The 22,591-nt window shown below is 50.7% G+C and overlaps 1 protein-coding gene and 1 pseudogene across 1 annotated transcript; both read right to left on the bottom strand.

Annotated features, from left to right (window-relative positions):
* Positions 1 to 780: 780 nt before the first annotated feature.
* LOC135999399 (olfactory receptor 14A16-like) lies at positions 781 to 1,493 on the bottom strand (annotated as a pseudogene).
* Positions 1,494 to 17,768: 16,275 nt separating this feature from the next.
* Positions 17,769 to 18,752, bottom strand: LOC135999541 (olfactory receptor 6E1-like). Its single transcript, XM_065653111.1, has one exon. It carries the CDS (start codon positions 18,750 to 18,752, stop codon positions 17,769 to 17,771), a length of 984 nt encoding a protein of 327 aa, XP_065509183.1.
* Positions 18,753 to 22,591: the final 3,839 nt, after the last annotated feature.

Genomic DNA, 22,591 nt, shown 5'->3' on the forward strand with positions numbered 1-22,591 from the left:
CGAAAGCCACACTGGGACCCTGATCCCATCACACTGAGCCCACAGAGAAACATGCCAAACAATGAGCCCCTTGAGAGTCTGTTCCTTAGGCCTGTTCTTTAAAACAACTCTGGAAGAAGATCTAAACCTTCAGGCACTGTGCTAAGGAGATCCCCTTGCTGCTGGAGATGCTGTTCCGAGGCCAGCTCTGTCACACAAGTGCCCATTGCCTGTCCTGGTCACAGGACCGACACACAGGTCGACTGTGACCAAGCCCTGGGAGCCCTCAGGCCTTGCAGCAGCACAAGGGCTGAGAAGGAGAGTGGGGAAGTGGAAACAGAAGGACTCTGGGAAGAACAAGGCTGGTGCTCCCTGGCAGAGCTGCTCTGCTGGGACTGTTTCCTCCATCTTTGCCCACAGACACCTTGTGTTGAGCTTCACAAAGGTTGCAGAGGAAAGATGTCAGACAAACTGTTCACTGCAGGGTCATTTATTTTGTTTAAATACACAGAGAGCATAACTTCTCATTTACAAGGTCTTTCACTTGAACTATAAAGGTGGAGAGATAATTAGAAGTGGGATGAATAATAACATTTCTTTGTGGGCAGTATTATCATAGTTAAAAAAGCAAAACCAAACAAGCCTTCCCCTAACTCCAAAAAGTGATCTACAACTATGAAATATAAAAAAGACAGGTTGGACCTGTCATGAGTTATGTCATGAGTGATATGCAGAAGAAAAGAAGTTTAATGCCTTTGAAAATTATCCAGCCATCAGTTTCCTCAGGGCATCCTTTAGCTCCTGGTTCCTCATGCTGTAGATGAGGGGGTTCACTGCTGGAGGCACCACTGAGTACAGAACAGACACCACCAGGTTCAGGGATGGGGAGTGGTTGGAGGGGGCTTCAGGTAGGCAAACATGGCAGTGATGATGAACAGAGAGACCACGGCCAGGTGAGGGAGGCACGTGGAAAAGGCTTTGTGCCGTCCCTGCTCAGAGGGGATCCTCAGCACAGCCCTCAAGATCTGCACATAGGACACCACAATGAACACGAAACACAAAAAGAACAAACAGACACCAACAACAATAAGCCCAGATTCCCTGAGGTAGGCATCTGAGCAGGAGAGCTTGAGGATCTGGGGGATTTCACAGAAGAACTGGTGCAGGGCATTGCCCTTGCACAGTGGCAGTGAAAATGTATTGGCCGTGTGCAGCAGAGCATTGAGAAACCCAGTGGCCCAGGCAGCTGCTGCCATGTGGACACAAGCTCTGCTGCCCAGGAGGGCCCCGTAGTGCAGGGGTTTGCAGATGGCAACGTAGCGGTCATAGGACATGATGGTGAGAAGATAATACTCTGCTGAAATGAAAAAGACAAACTGAGAGACCTGGGCAGCACATCCTATGTAGGAGATGTTCCTCGTGTCCCAGAGGGAATTGGCCATGGACTTCGGGACAGTGGTGGAGATGCAGCCCAGGTCCAGGAGGGCGAGGTTGAGCAGGAAGAAGTACATGGGGGTGTGGAGGTGCTGGTCACAGGCTATGGTGGTGATGATGAGGCCGTTGCCCAGGAGGGCAGCCAGGTAGATGCCCAGGAAGAGCCAGAAGTGCAAGAGCTGCAGCTCCCGTGTGTCTGTGAACGCCAGGAGGAGGAACTGGGTGATGGAGCTGCTGTTGGACATTTGCTGCCTGTGGGCATGAGGACCTGTGCAAGGAGGAAAAGACAGTGACAGTTTAGATGAGACTTGTCTGGGAAAAACCAAAGCCATTTCCCACAGACCCTCCCACAAAGAGAAGCTTTTCTTTCAGAGGAGAACATCCTGGCTGGAGTCCTGGTCGGTGCTTGATGAGTGTGCAATAAAGAGCAGGGTCTCTACCCAGGGGCTCTTGAGGAGTCAGCCTGACCCTGTGTGATGGGGTGGGGCAGGGGCCAGTCTTGGGGTTCAGCTTTGTCAGATGGAACCACTCCTGCTGCAGAAGGGACTGTCAGCATCTGTACCCGCAGGGCTGAGAAACTGAGTTTGAGAGGTTTGGCGTTTCTACAGCTCCTTCTCCCCTCCCACCCTGGGGAGTGTTCTTGGATGTTAGAAACCCTCAGCATTTCTGCTGCACTCAGGGAGAACAGAGCGAGTCCTGTGAGACCAGAGGATGCCTGTGGGTCAGTGCAGAGTGAGGGCAGCCGGTCTATCGATCTGTTTTTCTTCCAGCTGCTCTGGGCTGGCACCTTTCTGAGATGGAGGCTGATCACACTGCCATGTCACCCTGAAAAGCCACCAGGCACTGCTGAGAGCAGAGGGATCCACCTCAGACCATGACATGTCTCACCCTTTCCTAATGTCTCAGCATCCCATGTTTAGCCAAGAAACTGCTCATCTCACAAACCCAACAGCATTCTCTCTGTCACAGCATCTCTGTGCTCCTCCATGCGGCTTTCACATAACAAACAGATGCTGTAGGACAGGTTTGCATCCTGGAGGGTAGTTCAAAGCTTCTAAGGAAACTCCCAGGAGATATCCAAGTGTCCTAATGATGGCATCTGATTCAGGGAGACTCAGCTCATTCCCCAGCCCCACACACTGCATTGCCCACAGCCCCACAGGGCAGAGCAAAGCTGGGACACGTGTTCCCATGGACACAGCTGCAGGAAAGGACCCACAAGATCAGGCTGTGACTCTGCAGCTGAAACTCCCATCCCCAGAGAGCCTGACAGCAAGAACCAGATCACACCAACAGTGACCCAGAGCAGTGGAGCAAGAAGGAAACTGCGGTGAGGGTGGGTGTGAGAGAGGCCAGGGCAGAGGCAGCCGGGCACTCAGACAGCGTCACCCTTCCCCAGCTGTGCAGCCACCTCCCACACACCAGCATTGCCGGGCAGCTGCTCTCAGCCCCTGTGCTCTGCAGAGGGAACTGGAGCTCTGGCTGCACAGGAGCTGCTTCATGCCTTGGAGCCCCCGGCCCTGAGGGCAGAGGCTTTGCTGGGTGGGAGAGGAGGCGAGGGGGCTGCTCACAGGAGGCATCTGCACTGCAGGGGATAATACAGAGTTTTACGTGTTCTCCCTCCCATATCAATTCTGAGTTTAGTTTCCTCTCATTTCTGATCATTTCCCTGCTGTCTGGAGATTCTCCCCCTGGGCGGTGTTTCCCTGTCCATGTCTCTTCCCTGTCAGTGCTCACAGACCCCATCCCACCCTCTGTGCCCTCACCCTGGCCCTACAGATCCTGCCTGTTCACAGGGCACTGCCTGGGGGCATCTTCCTGTTTGCAGGTTGGAAAACAGGACAGGTCAGACTAAAGCTGATGGGTTCAGCAGATGTGATGCAGGTGCTGTGCAGAGGCAGAGCAGCAGCTGAAGGGATGTTATGAGGCTTCTGGCAGCTGTACTGGTGACTCTGAGTTGCAGTTCAGGAGTCTCAGTGACTTGTTTAAGCAGAAGAGCTCATTTTCACTTTATCCTTTTCTGCACCCCCCAGCCCTCGGGATAGAAAACTGAAAAGGCAGGCTCAGGAAAGCTCCCTATCTGTCTGGTAATCCTTGCATTGATCTTCTCTTTGAGGCATCCCCTCGGAAAAATCCTGGGGGTGATCTGAAGCTGTGAGCAGAACTGACCCACGCAGCACCCTCTCCACAGCAGAAGCACCTTTCCTGCCCTGATAGGGGTCTCTCCTTCCCCCCACAGCTTCTCCCCACAGCACCGTGGGGATCTCCCCGGGCAGGCTGAGTGCTGACCCTGGCAGGCGGCAGAGTCCCTGCCCCGGCACAGCCCTGGGGTGCAGGGACCCTGCTCTGCAGGACAGCCCTGGGCACCCCTGGGTGCTCACCCAGCTTCACAGCTGTTCAACATTGCCTGACAAGAGCCCTTTCCTTACAGATCCCACAAGCTGTGCCTGTGCTAACTTGAGGAGATGCCTCCAGGAGCTACAGCTGCATTGCCCTGCACCCAGAGACTTACCATGGCAAGGGCTGCAAAGATTTCTCCTCCGTGAGCTCTCAGTCATCCTCCCCATCCTGACCACCTTTCATCTCTCTCTGCCTTGCTCGTCTCCCTGAGATCCCCAGGCAGAGCCCTCAGCCCTGCTGCGCTTTGCAGAGGAGCTGCTCCTGGGCAGAGCTGTCTCTCTGCAGCGCTGCCGCTTGCCATGAGCTCCCTCTGTCCCAGGAGCCCAGCCCAGCTCAGCAGCACAGGAGCAGCCCAAGGCACTTTAATGACCCCTCTGGTGGGTTTGCTGCTGAGTCCATAAACCTCAGTCCCTGGAGGAAGTTGAAGAAACCTCTCAAGAAGCCCAAGTCATATTCAAACTCCAAAGTTTCTTGTAATGTTACTGGGTTCCCCTGAGGAACACTACTGAGGAACTGACCCCAGGGTCTGCTTAGAGAAGAAAACTGGAGGCAGAGATGACAGGTCAGGACAAGCAAGGTGAAGGTCTCTCTGATGCTGAATAAACCTGGATGTGTTTCATTAACCAAAGGGCCAAGCCCTGACCCCCAGCCCTGGGAGGGCAGATCCTGTCCCTCCCACGTTGCCCAGGGCCCTTCCTGGGACAGTGTGATGTGGGGCTGTGCAAGGCCAAGGGCAGGACTATGGTCCCACACCTCCCAGGTTCCTGGCTGGGGACAAGGAGGCCATGAGGCCCCTGTGCTGTAAGGACAAGGTGTCTCCTCACAGGCATCAGAGCTGGAGACAACAGCCATAGCCAAGGCGAGAAGGAGCTCCAGCTGTTAGTGTTTACATGCAGACGGTTTATCCTGATGAGAGCGTCTATCCCAAGATAACATCATGAGGAGTTACAGGACACTACGAATATCACCTGCAGGAGAAACTTTGCGGTCTTGCAGGGCTAGTGCTCGTAATGCCAGAGGTCTGGACTTAGAGGGGAAGTTTCCCTTCATGTGGGACAGCAGCAGGAATGTGTGGAGCTCTGCCTGGGGACAGAGAATATCAGCTGAAAGTTGAGGACTCAGCGTGAGAGGGCAGAACAACATGGACAATGTTGTGGTGGGTGGACATCAGCTACTGACTCACTGATGAGGAAGAGGAATTAGATGAGGCCTCCTTCAGACAAATGAAAGAAGCCTCATGTTTCCAGGCAGTGTCCTCATGGCAAACCTAAGATATCCCAATATCTGCAAGGTACCAGCCATCCAGGAGGGTTTTGGAGCTCATGGACAACATCTTCCTGACACGGGTGGCTGAGGAGTCAGTGAGGTGAGGTGCCCTGTGGGACTTCACACTTAGAAACCAGAAAGGGTTGGTCAGGGACGGAACAGTCAGGACTGGGAAAGTGGAGTTGAGGCTCCTGGAAGATGATAACAAGGCAAAGAGCAGGATTTCAGGAGAGCAGGCTTTGGCCAGCTGAGGGACCTACTTGGGTCCTATGGGATATGACCTTGGTGTTTGCAGCGATTTTTCTTTCACATTTTCTCCCTGCTCTCTCCCACCTGCTGTTGTGCAGCGGTTTTTACCCTTTCTCAAATACAATATCACAGAGGTGCTGCCAGCATCCCTGAGTGGCTCAGATTTGGCAAGGAGTGGGTCCATCTTGGAGCCAGCTCATATCGGCTCTGTCTGACATCAAACTCCTGTTGTCTACTCAGAGAGGTGACAACTGTAGCACACCCACACTCACCCCAGTTCCAAGACTTTGCCATGTAAACCCAATACAGGGTGATAACGTGTTGGGTGTTACAAACTACTTGATCATGGGGAAGAAATGGAAAAGATCTTCTGTTAGTAACCTGAGGAAGTCACAAGTCAATGAGTAGGTACCTATGGGGAACTGTCATTGCCCTGACATTCACTGGCCAGGCAAAGCAGCAGGTGCCAACAGTCCAGAGGATCTTGGGACAACTTCTTTACGTGGCTGCCTGCTGGGCCAACAAGGGTGATGCTCATCTGGATCTGGAACTGGGAGACAAAGAAGAGCTGGTGAGGGATGTGCACATCAGTGTCCACCTTGGCTGTGGTGAGCAGGCAACAGTGGGATTCCAGGCACCAGAGGGGAGGGAGGAAGGCCAGCAGCAGAGCACAGGCTGGTGGGCTCCAGAGGGGAAGACACGGACATACTGGGGGATGGCAGCCAATAAAGATGGTGACATGGAAGTAGGTCTGAAGGGTGAAGGAGCTCAGGAAATCTGAGAAGCCTCACAGGACAGCCTGCTCCAAGCACAAGAATGATCTCTCCAAGTACCCATGAAAAGAAGACTTTACATCATGAGGCTGCTTGTCTGAACTGACAGAGCTCCAGGGCAAAAAGGCAGCACATGGGAGGTGGAAGCAGGTCAAGCTGTAAAGGAGGAATTTAGAATCCTTGTCCATGGATGTGGGGATGATGCCAAAGCTGCCCTGGACTTGATACCTGCAGGGGAGGCTGAGGGCAGCAAGATGAGCTGACATTGCTTCCTTAGAGTAAAATTATAGACAGGGTGAACGTGGGCCTGCTGCTGAACTTCATAAGAGTAGAATCAGACAGGACCGATGTACTTCATGGCTTCTTTGCCTCCATCTTCACCAGCAAGGTCTCCTGGGACTTTGTTCCTGAAGGCAGGAGTCTGGAGAACAGCCAGGAGTGGATGGGGCTCAAGTCAGAAGTTACCTGAGCAAACTCAGACACCATTAGAGAAAAGTAGATGGGTCACTTGACCGGCTCCCTGAACACAAGTATCGCTGTGCTGTGGCACCTGAGATTCCCAGGAACTCCCACCTCTGGGTCCAGAGTTGTGTGATTCCTCCTGAGGAGTCCTATCCTGTCTCCTTGCTCAAGTGGTGCTTTAGGCACCCACTTTTCTGACACATTCAGTCTTTATCAGGAGATTCTCTAGATCAATATTTAGTGGACATTGATACCAGTTGTTCTAGCAATGAGGGCATTGGGAGGGGGACAGAAATATAAGAAATTTGGCTTTATGACTACTTATTAAGGAAATGCTCACTGTTTGGCTACAGTTCTGAAATCTCTCTAATCATCCACACCAGACCTGATGCCTTTAGGCAAGTGCTGCAGAGAGCCTTGGCTTGTAAGCGCATTTTGGATGTTAACGAGCCCTCTGCTGCCATGGTCCTGAACTGCAGCTACTGAAAGAATGAACAAACCTCTAATGAAGTGAAAGGCAGAAACAAACCCCAAGTTTCTGAGGCTGTTTGGGACCCCACGAGAGGCCATCACTGACACAAGCAGTCCCTGTCCCTGGAGGCTGCTGAAGGAAAAGCCTGGAGACAATGGTCAGAGGTGGTAAAGGCGATGTGGAGGTGGCTCTGGTGCCCTGTCAGCCCTTCACGGTTGTTTATCATCAGAATGGCCAAGCCCTGACCCCCAGGGCCTGGCAAAGGAGACCCTTTCAGTCAAATGTTTCTCAAGGCTCTGCCTGTGGTCACTGGGAGGGTATTTGTGGTTTGGGTGTGGGTTTGGTGCCAACTGCTGTTGCTTTAACCACAGGGCTCTGGTTTTCTGAGGATTTGGCAATGCCTGTGAGGTTCCCCAAGCCCATGCAGCTTCTTTCATAGACCTGCAATGGTCACCAATCACCTGAGCTCTCCTAGTCCCAAACTTGGTTGAATCCTCAATTCAGATCCATGTCCCAGCACTGAAATGCACACGTTCCTTCTTCTGCTGCCCTAAAATAAAAAAGAAAAATCAATCTATTCCACATTAGCACGATCAGCCAATGGTCTTTAGGTCTTCTTCTTTAACACACTTACTGCTATGCATAGACCCGTCCCTTCCTGCACTCCCATGTGTCTCACAAACCTTTCACTCTTGTCCTCCAGTAATGGGCCAACACTCCAGGAGGCTGGTGCTTCCTCCGGGCTCATGGATGATTCCTGAGGACCATCCAAGCATGGGGAGTGCAAGAGAGGAGCAGAGCAAGGTCAGCTCATGGGCCATGCCTGAGCACAGCCCCCCCAGCAGCAGCCGTTCCCCATCTCCCAGGCACAGCCATGCCCACAGCATGCAAATGTCACTGCCATATATGACTAGTCCAAGAGAAGCCTGCCTTCTTTCCAGGATCCCCCAAAGTCTTTCTCCTATTCCTCCTCCACCCGCAGACATCAGCCACATCCCACTTGCAGGCTCAGACATGGTTGTAAGGATTTGCTGAAGTCATCAGCCACCACCCTTCCCTACCTCACATCCCCTGACCCTCCCACACCACACATGGCCGCTCACTGCTGCTCAGGGCCTCTCACTCTTCAGAAGAGGCCTTGAGCTCCTTGGTTCTTCCTGGTGCTTATTATCGTCTTCCTCCCTCCCTCCAGAGCTCATGGTGAGGTTTCTTGTCCATCACAGCACCTTTATGGCCATGTTTTACTAAATGGGTGTCTTTTTGTGAGCTTTTGTGCAGAAAGAGTAGTCACAGGAAAAAAACAAATATATAAAAACTGATGCCGAGTGAAATGCCATGAAGACCTGAGGAGTTACCCCCATTGCTCTGTCTCTCCTGGAAGGAGTCTGTCCCAAGAAGGGGATCCGGCTTCTGCCACTCTGGAGAGGCACATGAGCAGTGTCCGTGCACCTGGGGAGGAACAGGGTGATTTTTGCCAGACCACCCTTCATCTGAACCACTTAGATATGTACTTATGGATGGGGTGTCATGCCTTATACTGCAAATACCTATTGGATTGGCACTGGCCGTGGGGCTACCACAGATGCAGACTGCTGTGTTACAGATATTTACTGGTTTTAATACTGACACTCTTAGAGAAATTACACAAAGACTCGAATGATTCTTGATGCATTTTAACATGATTATCCACAGAAGGCCCAGCAGCTTTGCATCTCAAGAAATGGGATGCCAGAGGGCAAGGGTACGATGGCTTGGGCTCTGTCCTGGCATCTGGAAACTGAAGTGTGCGCCCATCTCCCAACACCCGCCCTGCTCAGTGAAGGGTGTGAGAAACTCTGAAGTCACAGCCATGACAGGTATCTTATGTGTAACTGCAGACAGTGTTGTCCTGCCAGCTCAGGATTGGAGCTTCCATCCCTGAAGGTATTGAAAAGATGTGTAGACATGGCGCTTAGGGATATGGTGTAATGGGTGGACTTGGCAGTGTCATATTTACGATTCGACTTTCTGACCTTAAGGGTCTTTTCCAACCTAAATTATGATTTGAGTCAAAACCATTTCAATTCCCATCACCTCCAGCTTCCCCCGAGGTCGGCTGCTGTGTGGCACAACTGGCCTGGCTCTCCAGGCAGGTTGGGCACTGGTTTGGTGCCTGCACTGGGAGTTTTCCCCTTTCTGGGGTAAAAGATCTTCGATGAGAGACAGTTGTAGAGATCTGAGTTGCAGAGATTTCAAGCAGTCCTTTCAAAATCTGAGCAGGCTCAGTTTTGGAGCCAGCGAAAAATAGAGACAATCTCAAGGATGTTTTTGAAAAGTGGTACAATCACTAATAAGAATAACAGGGAGTTCCTTATTCCTGATGATGATGATGATGAACTAAAGTTTTTTAATTCCATTCCTATCAGTCATTCTTGCTTCTCAAAACAGCTGCTACATCTCAGTAGCTGACCTCTTGCATGGAGTTCTTTTAAGAGCTTTTTCTCTCACTTCTACTAGTTTTATGATTTAAAAAGTACTTCCTAGGACAGAATTGCTCTTAAATCACCCCTCTTTCATAATTTTTCCCCTTTTTTTCTGGAGTGAGGGGAGGTGACATAGGGCAGTTTTATTTCTTTTTTAGGCAAAGAAGGCCAAGGAACAGATCCCAGGTCAGTGCAAAGGCAGAAAGGCATCCAGAATGTTTATGTGGTGTGCACTGACACACACCGTCACCTGCATTTCCAGTCTCTGAAGTCCCAACGGTGCAGCAGAGACTGGAGTTCTGAGCTCCCTTCATCTGCCCTTCGTGACATGTAAAATGAAACTACCCCAGCCAAAGAGTTGGTTTTGATTCTCTTCACAGCCTGAAGCACCACATGGGTCAGGAGACAAGCCAGGATACCCAACGAGGACTCACATGCTCTGCACTTAAAGTTCAGGTGTTCCCGAGAATCTCAGCAGACAAGTTGCACCTGGTGCAAGGAGCTGGGCAAGAGCCTCATCTCCATTTCTGTAACGATGGCTTTGCTGCCTGGCTGGTGTGCAGACTCTGTACATGGATGCTGACACCTGTTGAGCAACCTGCTCTGAAAGGATGAACAAGGTGGGCATGAGGACAGCAAAAAAGATGAACCTGGGTGGGGGAAAATGAAAAGGGATGCACAAGATGTGGTCTGGGCTGTTTGGGGGCACTTGTAAAGCAGCCCTGCACCTCATGTGAATTATTCCTGTGGCCAGGGAGAACTTGAAAGCTGTCCCTAAATTGAAAACATGAAGGGGATGAAAGGACAGCATCATTCAGGCTGGATGGGACCTCAGGAGGTGTCTTGACCGACCTCCTGCTCAAAGCAAGGTCGGACCAGATTACTCAGGGCTTTATCCAAACACATCTTGGTCACTTTCTGGGACAGAGTGGATGCGCACCCCTGGGAAACAGCTTCCAGGGCTTGACTGTCCTCAGGATTGGAAAGTTTCTCCCTTTCTATAGCACCTTTCCAAGCCTAACTATCCAGATTATTTTTTACCCATCTACTTACACACTGACACAGATCATAATAGCCTACCTTGCACACAAGAATATTGCGGGGGATGATGCTGAATGCCTTGCTGACTTCCAGGTAACAGACCACCACTGCTCTCCCCACGTCCAGCAACCCTGTCCTTTCCTCACAGAAAGCAGAGGATGGAAAGGCACAACCTGCCCTGGGTAAACCCCGTCACCTTCTCTTTCAGACACCCAGAAATGGGGTCCCCCTGGCCACGTTCTGGGACACAGCCCTTAGTTCCCCTGCTCTGCCAGGGGGATTGGACCAGATGATCTCTTGAGGTCCCTTCCAATCCCTATCATTCTGTGATTCTGTGATTCTGTTATTTCTGAAAAGTGCACACACTGTGTGAGAGCTGCCAGTGGTCAGGGAGTGCCCCCAGTCTCCATGAGCTTTCCAAGGTGCTGGAGAGTGGCCTCACTGTGACATGGTCCTGCTGTCTCAGCTCCTGGGATGCTGCCCCTCCTGTCCCATAGACTGGAAAGGATTGTGTTAGTTCCAGGGACCCCTGACTTGATCCCCATCCACTGCTGGTTGTTCTGCCTCCAGTCACAGAGGCCTGGGAGACCTTGCTGGTGAAGATGGAGGACCAGAGACACAGAGAATATCACTTCTCTCCCTTATTAAATTAATCAGTACCCACACGGTGTCGTTGTTTCTCCTTTAACTGTTCTGGAAGTAGTAACAGCTCATTAGGGTGCCCTTGAATTGCCTTACAGGTCTAGACTGAGTTTTGCTCTGGCCTGTTGCTGTGCTTGGAGGCTGCTGTCCTTGCAGACCAGATGAACTAACTTCTGCCACCCTGCCTTGGCAGTTTATTCCATCCGTGTCACAGCTCTGTCTGCAACACTGACAGCTCCAGCTCACCCAGTCAGGTCCCTGGCTGAGGCCATTGCCTCACATCTGGGCTGAACCACCCCAGCTGTGGCACCAGGAAACCTCTGACCTGCCCCATGGAAACCTGGTACCAAGTGTCCAAGACTCCATGTATGCAAAGGCTTTGCTTCAGAGCACAGACATGAGATGGCCAAAAGATTGCTGAATGTCTCTCTAGACCTAGGAGTATAAACCCAGAATATAATGCCTAATTCATTCTGGGGAACATATTCCTCCCCCAATTTGGAAAAATTAGATCCTTTGCTGTAACATTCCTGGTGTCTTGCCTAATGATGGGACAAGAAAAGGTGATTCTCATACCAATTTACTTTTTACTACAAAGAACACAATGCTGGCAAGAATTGTCTCTGCTGAAGAGAGAGAATCAATATCACTGATTACTTGAGGTTGCTTCAAAGGATGTGCCCCTGGAGCCCCAGGGACAGCTGGAGGGAGCCCAGAGGGGACAGAGGAAGGGACATCATGGGCTGCTCCTGTGCTGCTGAGCTGGGCTGGGCTCCTGGGACAGAGGGAGCTCATGGCAAGCGGCAGCGCTGCAGAGAGACAGCTCTGCCCAGGAGCAGCTCCTCTGCAAAGCGCAGCAGGGCTGAGGGCTCTGCCTGGGGATCTCAGGGAGACGAGCAAGGCAGAGAGAGATGAAAGGTGGTCAGGATGGGGAGGATGACTGAGAGCTCACTGGAGGAGAAATCTTTGCAGCCCTTGCCATGGTAAGTCTCTGGGTGCAGGGCAATGCAGCTGCAGCTCCTGGAGGCATCTCTTAAAGTTAGCACAGGCACAGCTTGTGGGATCTGTGAGGAGGGGGCTGTTATCAGGCAATTTTGAACAGCTGTGAAGCCATGTGAGCACCCAGGGGTGCCCAGGGCTGTCCTGCAGAGCAGGGTCCCTGCACCCCAGGGCTGTGCCAGGGCAGGGACTCTGCCGCCTGCCAGGGTCAGCGCTCAGCCTGCCCGGGGAGATCCCCACGGTGCTGTGGGGAGAAGCTGTGGGGGGAAGGAGCGACCCCTATCAAGGCAGGAAAGGTGCTTCTGCTGTTGAGGGGGTGCTGTGTGGGTCAGGGCTGCTCACAGCTCCAGATCACCCCCAGGTTTTTTCCAAGTGGATGCCTCAAGCAGAAGATCAATGCAAGGATTACCAGAGAGATAGGGAGCTTTCGTGAGCCTGCCTTTTCAGTTTCCTATCCCAAGGGATGGGGGGGGGAAGGAAAGGATAAAATGAAGATGAGCTCTCATGCTTAAACAAGTCACTGAGACTCCTGAACTGCAACTCAGAGTCATCAGTACATCTGCCAGAAGCCTCATTAACATCCCTTCAGCTGCTGCATGGTGGCTTTTCAGGGTAACATGGGAGTGTGATCAGCCTCCATCTCAGAAAGGTGTCAGTCCAGGGCAGCTGGAGCAAGACAGAGGGACAGAGCAGCTGCCCTCACTCTGCACTGACCCACAGGCATTCTCTGGTCTCACAGGACTCGATCTGTTCTCCCTGAGTGCAGCAGAAATGCCGAGGGTTTCTGACACCCAACAACACTCCCTGGGTTGGAGGGGACATAGAGCTGTAAAAATGCCAAACCTCTCAAACTCAGTTTCTCAGCCCTGCGGGTACAGATGCTGACAGTCCCTTCTGCAGCAGGAGCGGTTCCATCTGACAAAGCTGAACCCCACGACTGGCCCCTGCCCCACCCATCACACAGGGTCAGGCTGACTCCTCAAGAGCCCCTGGGCAGAGACCCTGCTCTTCATTGCACACTCATCAAGCACCGACGAGGGCTGCAGACAGGACGTTCTCCTGGAAAAAGAAAAGGGTCTCTTTGTGGGAGGGGCTGTGGGAAATGGCTTTGGTTTTTCCCAGACAAGTCTCATCTAAACCGTCACTGTCTTTTCCTCCTTGCACAGGTCCTCATGCCCACAGGCAGCAAATGTCCAACAGCAGCTCCATCACCCAGTTCCTCCTCCTGGCGTTCACAGACACACGGGAGCTGCAGCTCTTGCACTTCTGGCTCTTCCTGGGCATCTACCTGGCTGCCCTCCTGGGCAACGGCCTCATCATCACCACCATAGCCTGTGACCAGCACCTCCACACCCCCATGTACTTCTTCCTCCTCAACCTCGCCCTTCTCGACCTGGGCTGCATCTCCACCATTGTCCCCAAATCCATGGCAAATTCTTTATGGGACACCAGGGCCATCTCCTACATAGGATGTGCTGCACAGCTCTTCTCATTTGCCTTCTTGGCAATAGGAGGGTATTGTCTCCTCACTGTCATGTCCTACGACCGCTACGTTGCCATCTGCAAACCCCTGCACTACGGGACCCTCCTGGGCAGCAGAGCTTGTGTCCACATGGCAGCAGCTGCCTGGGCCACTGGGTTTCTCACTGCTCTGCTGCACACGGCCAATACATTTTCACTGCCGGTCTGCAAGGGCAATGCCCTGCACCAGTTCTTCTGTGAAATCCCCCAGATCCTCAAGCTCTCCTGCTCAGATGCCTCCCTCAGGGAACTTGGGCTTATTGGGCTTAGTGTCTGTTTAGGATTTGGGTGTTTTGTGTTCATTGTGGTATCCTATGTGCAGATCTTGAGGGCCGTGCTGAGGATCCCCTCTGAGCAGGGACGGCACAAAGCCTTTGCCACGTGCCTCCCTCACCTGGCCGTGGTCTCCCTGTTTGTCAGCACTGTTATGATTGCCTATCTGAAGTCGCCTTCCATCTCCTCCCCAAGCCTGGACCTGGTGGTCTCTTTTCTGTACTCAGTGGTGCCTCCAGCAGTGAACCCCCTCATCTACAGCATGAGGAACCAGGAGCTGAAAGTGGCGCTGAAGAAGCTGATTCAATCATTTTTCTGTCAGCAGCAATAAGTTACCCATGTCTCTTCAGAAGTGATTTCCAGCTCATCTCAGGGACCTCCTGTGCGTTGAGCATTTTATCTGTGATAACCATGTTTGTCAAGGAATTTCCTCACCCATGGCACTTCTCCAGAGCCATGACTCAGAGGCCTGTCTACCTGTTTCTGGGACCCTGGTACAGCTGGTGTCCTGTGTCACATCTCTGTAATACAGGGTGCTTCAAAAGGATGGACCCATTTTGAAATCACTGTATCTCTGAAATTGGGACCATCTTTTTGAAACACTCCATAAAGGGGGATTTCCACAGTTTCAGTATTTGGAGCTTGGGCTCTTCTTCCAAAGCTGTGGTCAGCCTGAGTACATTTCCCCCACAAGGCCATGCTGCTGTGCTTGGGCTTTTCATGGGCTCAGGGGAGGACATGAGGCAACATGTTACGTCATGGTGCTGCTTTGAGTGTTCATCTGTGGGTGCCCAGTGTTCCTGGAGATGGTGAAGGACCTTCAGTGATCTGCCTTGGACTGTCTCGCTGTGGTTGTCAGGCACCACAGCCTGCTCCCAGTGCTCTGTGCTTCAACAGGGGAATAAATGACCCACAGAAACGTATTTCTGCATTCCCCAGCTCAGGGCAGGCTGCTCTGTCACTGCAGTAGCAGGAGCAGCATGAAGAGCTCCTGGGCCAGGAGTCTTGTGCTGGTGAGAGGGGCTGGCACAGGAGGGCTGCCAGCAATGGGTGTAAAGGATCTCTTGAAAACAAGAGCAGGGGACAAAGAGGGACTGGCCTTGCTTCCATCATGCCATGGCTGGCTGATAAGGAGGCTGATCCTTCACGCGGTCCCAATCCATCCATCCATCCATCCATCCATCCATCCATCCATCCATCCATCCATCCATCTCAGTATTCCATCTGGGAGAGCTGCCCAACCATGTTTCTCATCCCAATGAGATCATAGAATCATTTAGGTTGGAAGAGACCCTCAAGATCATCGAGTCCAACCGTTAACCCAATTCTGGCACTAAACCATGTCCCTAAGAACCTCATCTATATGTCCTTTAAAAACCTCCAGGGATGATGACTCAACCACTCCTTGGGCAGCCTGTTCCAATGCCTCACAAACTCTTCCACGAAGAAATTTTTTCGTAATATCCAAAATCAATCTTCCTGGGTACCACTTCAGGCTGTTTCTTCTCCTTCTACCACTTGCCACATGGGAGAACAGACCAACACCCTCCATGCTACAACCTCCTTTCAGGTAGTTGTAGACAGCGAAAAGGTCTCCCCTCAGCCTTCTTTTCTCCAGGCTAAACAGCCCCAGCTCCCTCAACCGTGCTCCATCTGACTCGCTCTCCAGACCCCGCCCCAGCTTTGTTGCCCTTCTCTGGGCACACGCTGGCTCATGTTCAGTCACTGTCCATCAACACCCCCAGGTCCTTTTCCGTTTGGCAGATTTCCAGCCGCTCTTCCCTGAGCCTGTAGTGTTGCATGGAGTTATTGTGAGCCAACTGCAGGACCCAGCACTTGGCATGAAGTTGAACAAGTCCAGGTGCTGGATTGTTCACCTGGGATAGAGTAACGCTGAGTGCAAGTGTAGACTGGGAGAGAGTGGCTGGAGAGCAGCCCTGCAGAAAGGGATCTGGTGTGATGGTTGGCCACAGGGTCAACAGGAGGCAACACTGTCCCCCAGCAGCCAAGACGGTAAACCGCATCCTGGGGTGCATCAAACACAGCATGGCCATGTGGTTAAAAGAGGTGACTGTGCTGCTGTATTCAGCGTTGGTGCGGCCTCGCCTTGAGTGCTGTGTGCAGTTCTGGGCCCCACATATTATTACAACAAGGATGTGAAGGTCCTTGAATGCGTCCAGAGGAGAGCAACAAACGTGGTGAAAGGGTTGGAAGGATTGTCCTCTGAGGAGCTGCTGAGGACTTTGGGCTTCTCTAGTTTGGAGAAAAGGAGGCTGAGGGGCGGCCTCATTGCTCTCTACAGCTTCCTGAGGAGGGGACATGGACAGGGAGGTGCTGAGATCTTCTCCCTGGTGTCCAGCGATAGGACACATGGGAATGGTTCAAAGCTTGGCCAGGGGAGGTTTAGACTGGATATTAGGAAACATCTCTTTATCAAGGCTGGTCAAACACTGGAACAGGCTTCCTAGAGAGGTGGTCAATGCCCCAAGCCTGTCAGTGTTTAAGAGGCCTTTGGACAATGCCCTTGATAACAAGATTTATTTTTTGGTCAGCCCTGAATGTGTCAGGTATTTGAACTAGATGATCGTTGTAGGTCCCTTCCAACTGAACTCTTCTAGTCTAGCCCAGTCTATTTTATGTATATACCCGTTCAGGGTGGATTCTTCCAGCAGCGGGGCTCAAACACTCAGTCTGCTCAGCAGCCTCCCCAGGACACCGGCCTTGCCAGTTGCAGACACCAGGACGCATGAGCCCCCGGGGCTGCAGCCCCATTCCAGGTACTGGTACAGACAACCCCAGTCACACACATGCGCGCACACTCTTATGTCCAGTCACTCTGGTCTCTCAGTTGCTGGCACCAATGACATACAGGCTGTCTGACCCCCTGGTCCTGCTCCAGTTGCTGCACTCACACCCCCACGCTCACACGTTCGCGCAGAGAAGAGATTTGCTCACATAGCAAAGACTTAGAAATTCAGTTTAATGAGAGGACAGACTACACTGGTTGGGGTCCTTCTGCAAAATTCCCATGGTAAGTCCTGTGTAATCCAAAGATGCTCTTCCCCTGCATCCCACCATGTGTCCTGCACCCCCAGACAACAATCCCGTTAGTCTAAATGGTGATCCAGAGAGCTGCTCTCAGTGGCTCCTCTTGATGGGCTTCACACCTGGACAATGAGGCTGAGGGCTCTCCCAGGGTAGCCTTGGGACAAGATGTTCTTTCCCCAGAGCCTGTAATTTGGGTTCCCACTTGCCAATGAGCCTCTGTGCTCTTCTTGGTTTTGGAGATGGGCTCCTGATGAGCTGGTGGCTCCCCAGTGATGGGGCTGAGAGCAGCTGGGGCAGGGTATTAACTGACTTACTCCTCCTGCCATTGTTAGTGCCTTCTTTGTGTGTGCAGAGGAGTTTTTTATCACTTAACACAATGCAACGAGATAGGACAAGAGGAAACGGCCTCAAGTTGCACCAGGGGAGGTTTAGATTGGATATTAGGAAAAAATTCTTCCTGGAAAGGGTTGTTGGGCATTGGAACAGGCTGCCCAGGGCAGTGGGGGAGTCACCATCCCTGAAGGTGTTTAAAAGGTGTTTAGACGAGGTTCTCAGGGACACGATTAAGTGCTAGAATTGGGTTATGGTTGGACTCGATGAACCTGAGGGTCTTTCCCAACTGAAAGGATTCTATGATTCTATCAATCTCCTGAGGTATCTCTGTCCGGAGGTTACATACCTATGCATTGGTATTATTTAACATATGATAACAGATCACTGGAATTGCTGTCCAGAAATGCCTCATGATTAGGGGAAAAGCTGTGTTCTTGTACGGGCAACGGCTTCATTCAGGGCCAGTATCACAGTCTTGTTTCTGAGACTGTAGATGAATGGATTTAAGAAGGGGTACAGAACGGTGTTCAGCAACGCTACAAATCTGCTGTTCTCCAAGGAAACACCTACTGAAGGACACACGTAGAGAGCAATGCAGCTCCCGTATGCAATTGCCAAGGTGGTGAGATGAGAAGAACATACAGAAAAAGCTTTTTTCCTCCCAGATGCTGCTGGAAGATGTAGAATACAGAAAAGGATGCACATGTAAAATGTCAGAGTTAAACACAAGGAACCCAGAATGACAAATGATATGAAAACAGAGTCTATTTTCCAAAGCAGGCTGGTGTCAGAGCAGGACAGTTTGAATAAGGGGGAGTTGTCACAGAAAAAGTGATGGATCTCATTTGAGCCACAGCAAGTCAGCTGCGAGAGGATGACCAGGCGGTAACTCAAGAGTGTGAAGCCTGTGACCCAAGTAGCAACAACCAGGTGGATGCAGAGCTGAGGCTTCATGATGGCAGCATAATGCAAAGGTTGGCAGATGGCAACATAGCGGTCAAAGGACATGACAACTAGTAGAACAAACTCTGTACAGCCCAGGGCAAAATAGAAATAGGATTGGGCAAAGCAGCTGCTTAGTGAGATTGTTCTCCTACCAGAACCCAGGATCACAACCAACTTGATGCTTGTGGAGGATGTAAACCAGATTTCCAGGAAGGCCAGATTGCCAATGAAAAAGTACATGGGGGTTTGAAGGCGGTGATCTGCATACACGAGGAAAATGATGGTAGCGTTCCCCATCACTGTTGTCAGGTATATGAGCAGAAAGACCAGAGAGAGTATGAGCTGTAGTCTTTGATCAAGCCCTGAGAAACCCTCTAGGATGAACTCAGTAACTGCAGTTCCATTTTCTGAGCCCACGTTGAATTTCGGTTCGTCATGCCGAGACAGGAACATGGCAAAAACCAAGTGTGATAAGTCCACAGTCTGGGTGAAAGGCTCCCCAAAACTCTCTGCTTCTTTCCTTTCTTGCAGTCTTCCTATAGTACACAGATAGAGGACTTCAAGCACTTCTCATACCCTGATTTTTCGGTATCAAATTTCATTTGGAGTTCTCAGAGAATTTGTTGTCTTCTTTCTACCTTTTTAAAACACTCGTAAAGAATTCTTCCTTCATGACAGAGGATTTTAAAGTCTGTTAGCTATTTTATCCCATTCCTGGCAAATTCCAAATTCATGCAGGTCTGTTGCAAACATCTGTCACACCTATGTGCCTAAGTCATCTCTTCTATTGCACAAATGCTAAACTATCACATCAAATCAAATCAAATCAAATCATATCAAATCAAATGTACGTCGAAAGATTTTCTTTCTACTTTTGAGTACTTGCCTTTTTGGACAAGGAATCCCTGAGTATCTATTGATTTCAGAATAAGCAGTATCAAGCATCTCTTTCGTAATCCCATGCTTTCTTCCACAGGTTTGTGCTCTTTGTTTCTTCAGGAAAGGGGAGGGGAGGGCAGAATAGGGACCAAGTATAACTCATCTTCTTTAGTACTCTAAATAATGACTGAAATTTGTTATGGTTCCACCCGGTCTCATCTGACATCCATCTGCACCGAAATGCAGTTACTTCCAAACAGTTGCTCATTGCTATTACTATCAAATGTCCTGACCTAAATGCAGACCAGGAGAATAGTGACTGGAAGAGATCTGTAACTTTTCTTTTGTGTGCCAGCTATAGGTTGGGAGGACCCAGCCTTGAGAGTTTTCTCCTCTCTCCATTGATTATACAGGGAGCCTTGGGAAAACAAATTCTCACAGGCACCTGTGTTGAAGCAGGTGAAACTCACTATTCAAGTCTCAAATCTCCGATTCCTAAACTTATTTTGTTTTTTAAATCAAACTACACATGTAGGAGAAAGAAGGACCAAAAAATCCCACATATACAATAAAGACTGGTGTTTATCCCTTCATCTTTCCATTTGTTTTCAGACATAGAAAGGAGTAGAGCAGATGGCTCCAAAACCAGAATAATTCAAAATGCAAGGGGAGAAGAGGGAGAGGAGGAGATGGTGGGTTTGAGGTGGTGAAACAAAGTTGTGTGGGTGTGCAAGCAGAGCTCTTCAGTCATTAGTCACCTGGGTGGTCCAAGGACTTTCCCATCTCATCGTCCACAGAGACAGCAGCAGAAACTGGTCTGAGACAATGGATCAACTTGAAACCAAGTGGTCGAGTTCAGTCAACCTCCTTCAATATCAACCACCTCCAAAATAAGCAAAAATTAGTCACCTTCAAATGAAATGTTGGCCTGACTTGTGTGGGATTTCTCCAGGTGGGATTCCAGACAGTGCTGGAGACGGGCAGATCCTGCTGTGCCTGGGCCTGTTTCCTGTGCATACAGGTAGTTATTAACATCCTGGGTGAAGAACCTGACTGTTTCAGAGATCCCTGTAGCAGTTTCTCATGCAAAACTGAATAAAATTGAGTAAACAGTAATTGCTTATCTTGCTTGCACATGCCAGAGAGGATGTGCAGGACAACAGGCTGGCCAATTATAAGAACTCAGCAGAACTGTTGTATGGGGAGCCTCACTTGATCCAGTTCAAGACACTCTTGCAAAGATCCTTGCACAGGAGTCTCTTCCAATCTATGGTATTCCATAATTCAATTAATCTTTTCCTCAGAGAGCTCTTCAAAGAATAGGCAAGGAAGTAAATGAGACAGAGGAAAAGAATTAGAGATACAAAATGTGCCAATGCAAATTAAGAAGATCCTCTGAACAGTGTTTCTCAACTCAAACCATTGGTAGGCAATGTATTTTGGGAAATGGCTGCATAAAAACATTCACATAGAGATACAGTGTTTAATTAGCTTGCTGACACTTGCCCATGGTACTGTCAAAACAAACTAACTGACTATGAAGAGTTTCACAGAAATTGGTTTAAAAATACTAGCAGTTGTGGAAAGGAAGACTTTTTCAGCTATTACATAGAAGTCGTTTCTGCAGAGGGCTCAACTATTTCCTAAAATCTACGTTCAGGAATTGATTCAGTTGTTTGCACAGAGGTGGCCACCACTGCCTCCAACATACCCTGGAGTAGCTGAAGCACCATGTGGGACTGGGAAAAGTCTCCCAGGACCTATGGGAGCTGTTCTGGAGCACGAGCTGGTAGGCGTGAGCTGAGGTAGGGGACCTTAGGGGTGGTGCAGGGCTGCTGGGTGGGCTGAGCAGGGACCTCAGCAGCACAGCAGCCCATTGTGTCCCGTTGGATGCTGCTGTGAGGTCACTTCTGTCACAGGAACTGGCTGACCAGCAGCGGGAAGGCAAATACTCAGAGGCCATGAAGGCCATCAGAAAGCTGCTCCAAGATGATGACAGATTTGGGAAGGTCAAGGGGAACTGGGACAAGAGAGCCTGGAGATGTGGGGGAGGAAAGAATGGCTTGGCCAACAGAGATGAGAGATTTGGAGGGTTTCAGGTAATGGTGATGCTGCCGTGACATTGACTGTGAAAACATTCATGTTAGGCCCTTACCTGTGTTCTAAGCAGTAATCTTAAACTCTAACCTTAGCCCTAAATGCTAGTCCTCACCCTGACAGTAATGCACTACTTTAAACCCAAACCTCAAAATTTACCTCTAAGCCAAATCCCAAGCCCATAACCCCTCATTCTTAGTCTTACCCTTTTACTCACTTTAATCCCTACCCTGTATCCCTAGCCTTAAGATACCAGCCTTAACCTTAGCCCTCACCACAAACCTAAAAAAACCCCTAACTCACAAAGCTAGCCCGTACCCTTAACACTAACCACGCACCTAGGCAGATTACCAGATGCCTAAATCCTAACCCTGAACAGCGAGCTCTAATCCCTAATCCCTAAACTGAACACCTCATCCCCAAAGCTCTCATTGCCATGCTCACCCCCATCACCTCCAACCCCTCTCCCTACCCAACTTCAGCAGTTTGGCCCCCTGGGGCAAGCCAGGGTTATCCTGGAGCAGCCACGGGGCATCTGAAGAGGGATGTGAGGTTACAGGTGCCTGACCAGCTGTCAGGCCCAAGGAGGAGATGGGCAGGATTGCTGGGACCAGGTCTATGGTGCCTTAGGGACTCATGGGCCAGCAAGGGGCACACGGCTGTGAGGTCACTTCCACCTGAGTACCTGGTAGGCCAGCTTCAGGCACATGACTGGTCTATGTGCGTGTCCTTGAAGCTGTGCCTAAGGAATTGAAAAGCCACCAACATGCACGTAGCTTGAATGTTGTTTGCAAGGTCTCTGCTGCCGTAGCGCCTTGCAGGACTGGCATGGAGATGCACCTGGCAGTCAGAGAAAGACCACCAGCAGGTGCATGGGCTTGGAGGGTGACAATCGTTTTACTTTTATCTGCAGCAGGCACATGCCTTTAGTCTTGTCCAGCAAGCTGAAAGGCCAACAGCAGGTGTGTGGCTTGGAAGATCATGGTGAGGATACTTCTTTCTGGTCAGCTGAGAGACCACGAGCAGGCTGACGGGCTGGGTCAAAGACTTTAAGGGTGGATTCTGAGATCATGGAACTTTGCTTGATAATGGGAAAGAGCAGAAGAAAGAGAAAATCTGCTGCAAAGTGCGGCTTAGAATGTGGAGACAGGGCATGAGGAGATAAAAATGTCACTTGAGGGCTGCACTGTGGTGCAAGAGGTCACCCAGAGGGAGTCTGCGATCAGCCCATGGCTTTGTGTTTCATGGAACAGCCAGGGAGGGTGGAAAGACATCAGTGAAGTATGGAAATGCCATGGCGAGAGCAAGGTGGGGAA

This window comes from Caloenas nicobarica, chromosome 28 (assembly GCF_036013445.1).
Source record: "Caloenas nicobarica isolate bCalNic1 chromosome 28, bCalNic1.hap1, whole genome shotgun sequence".
NCBI lineage: Eukaryota > Metazoa > Chordata > Aves > Columbiformes > Columbidae > Caloenas > Caloenas nicobarica.

What these genes read in the sequence shown, in the direction of transcription:
- LOC135999541 (XM_065653111.1), bottom strand. Translation starts at nt 18,752, where the DNA reads ATGTTCCTGTCTCGGCATGACGAACCGAAATTCAACGTGGGCTCAGAA.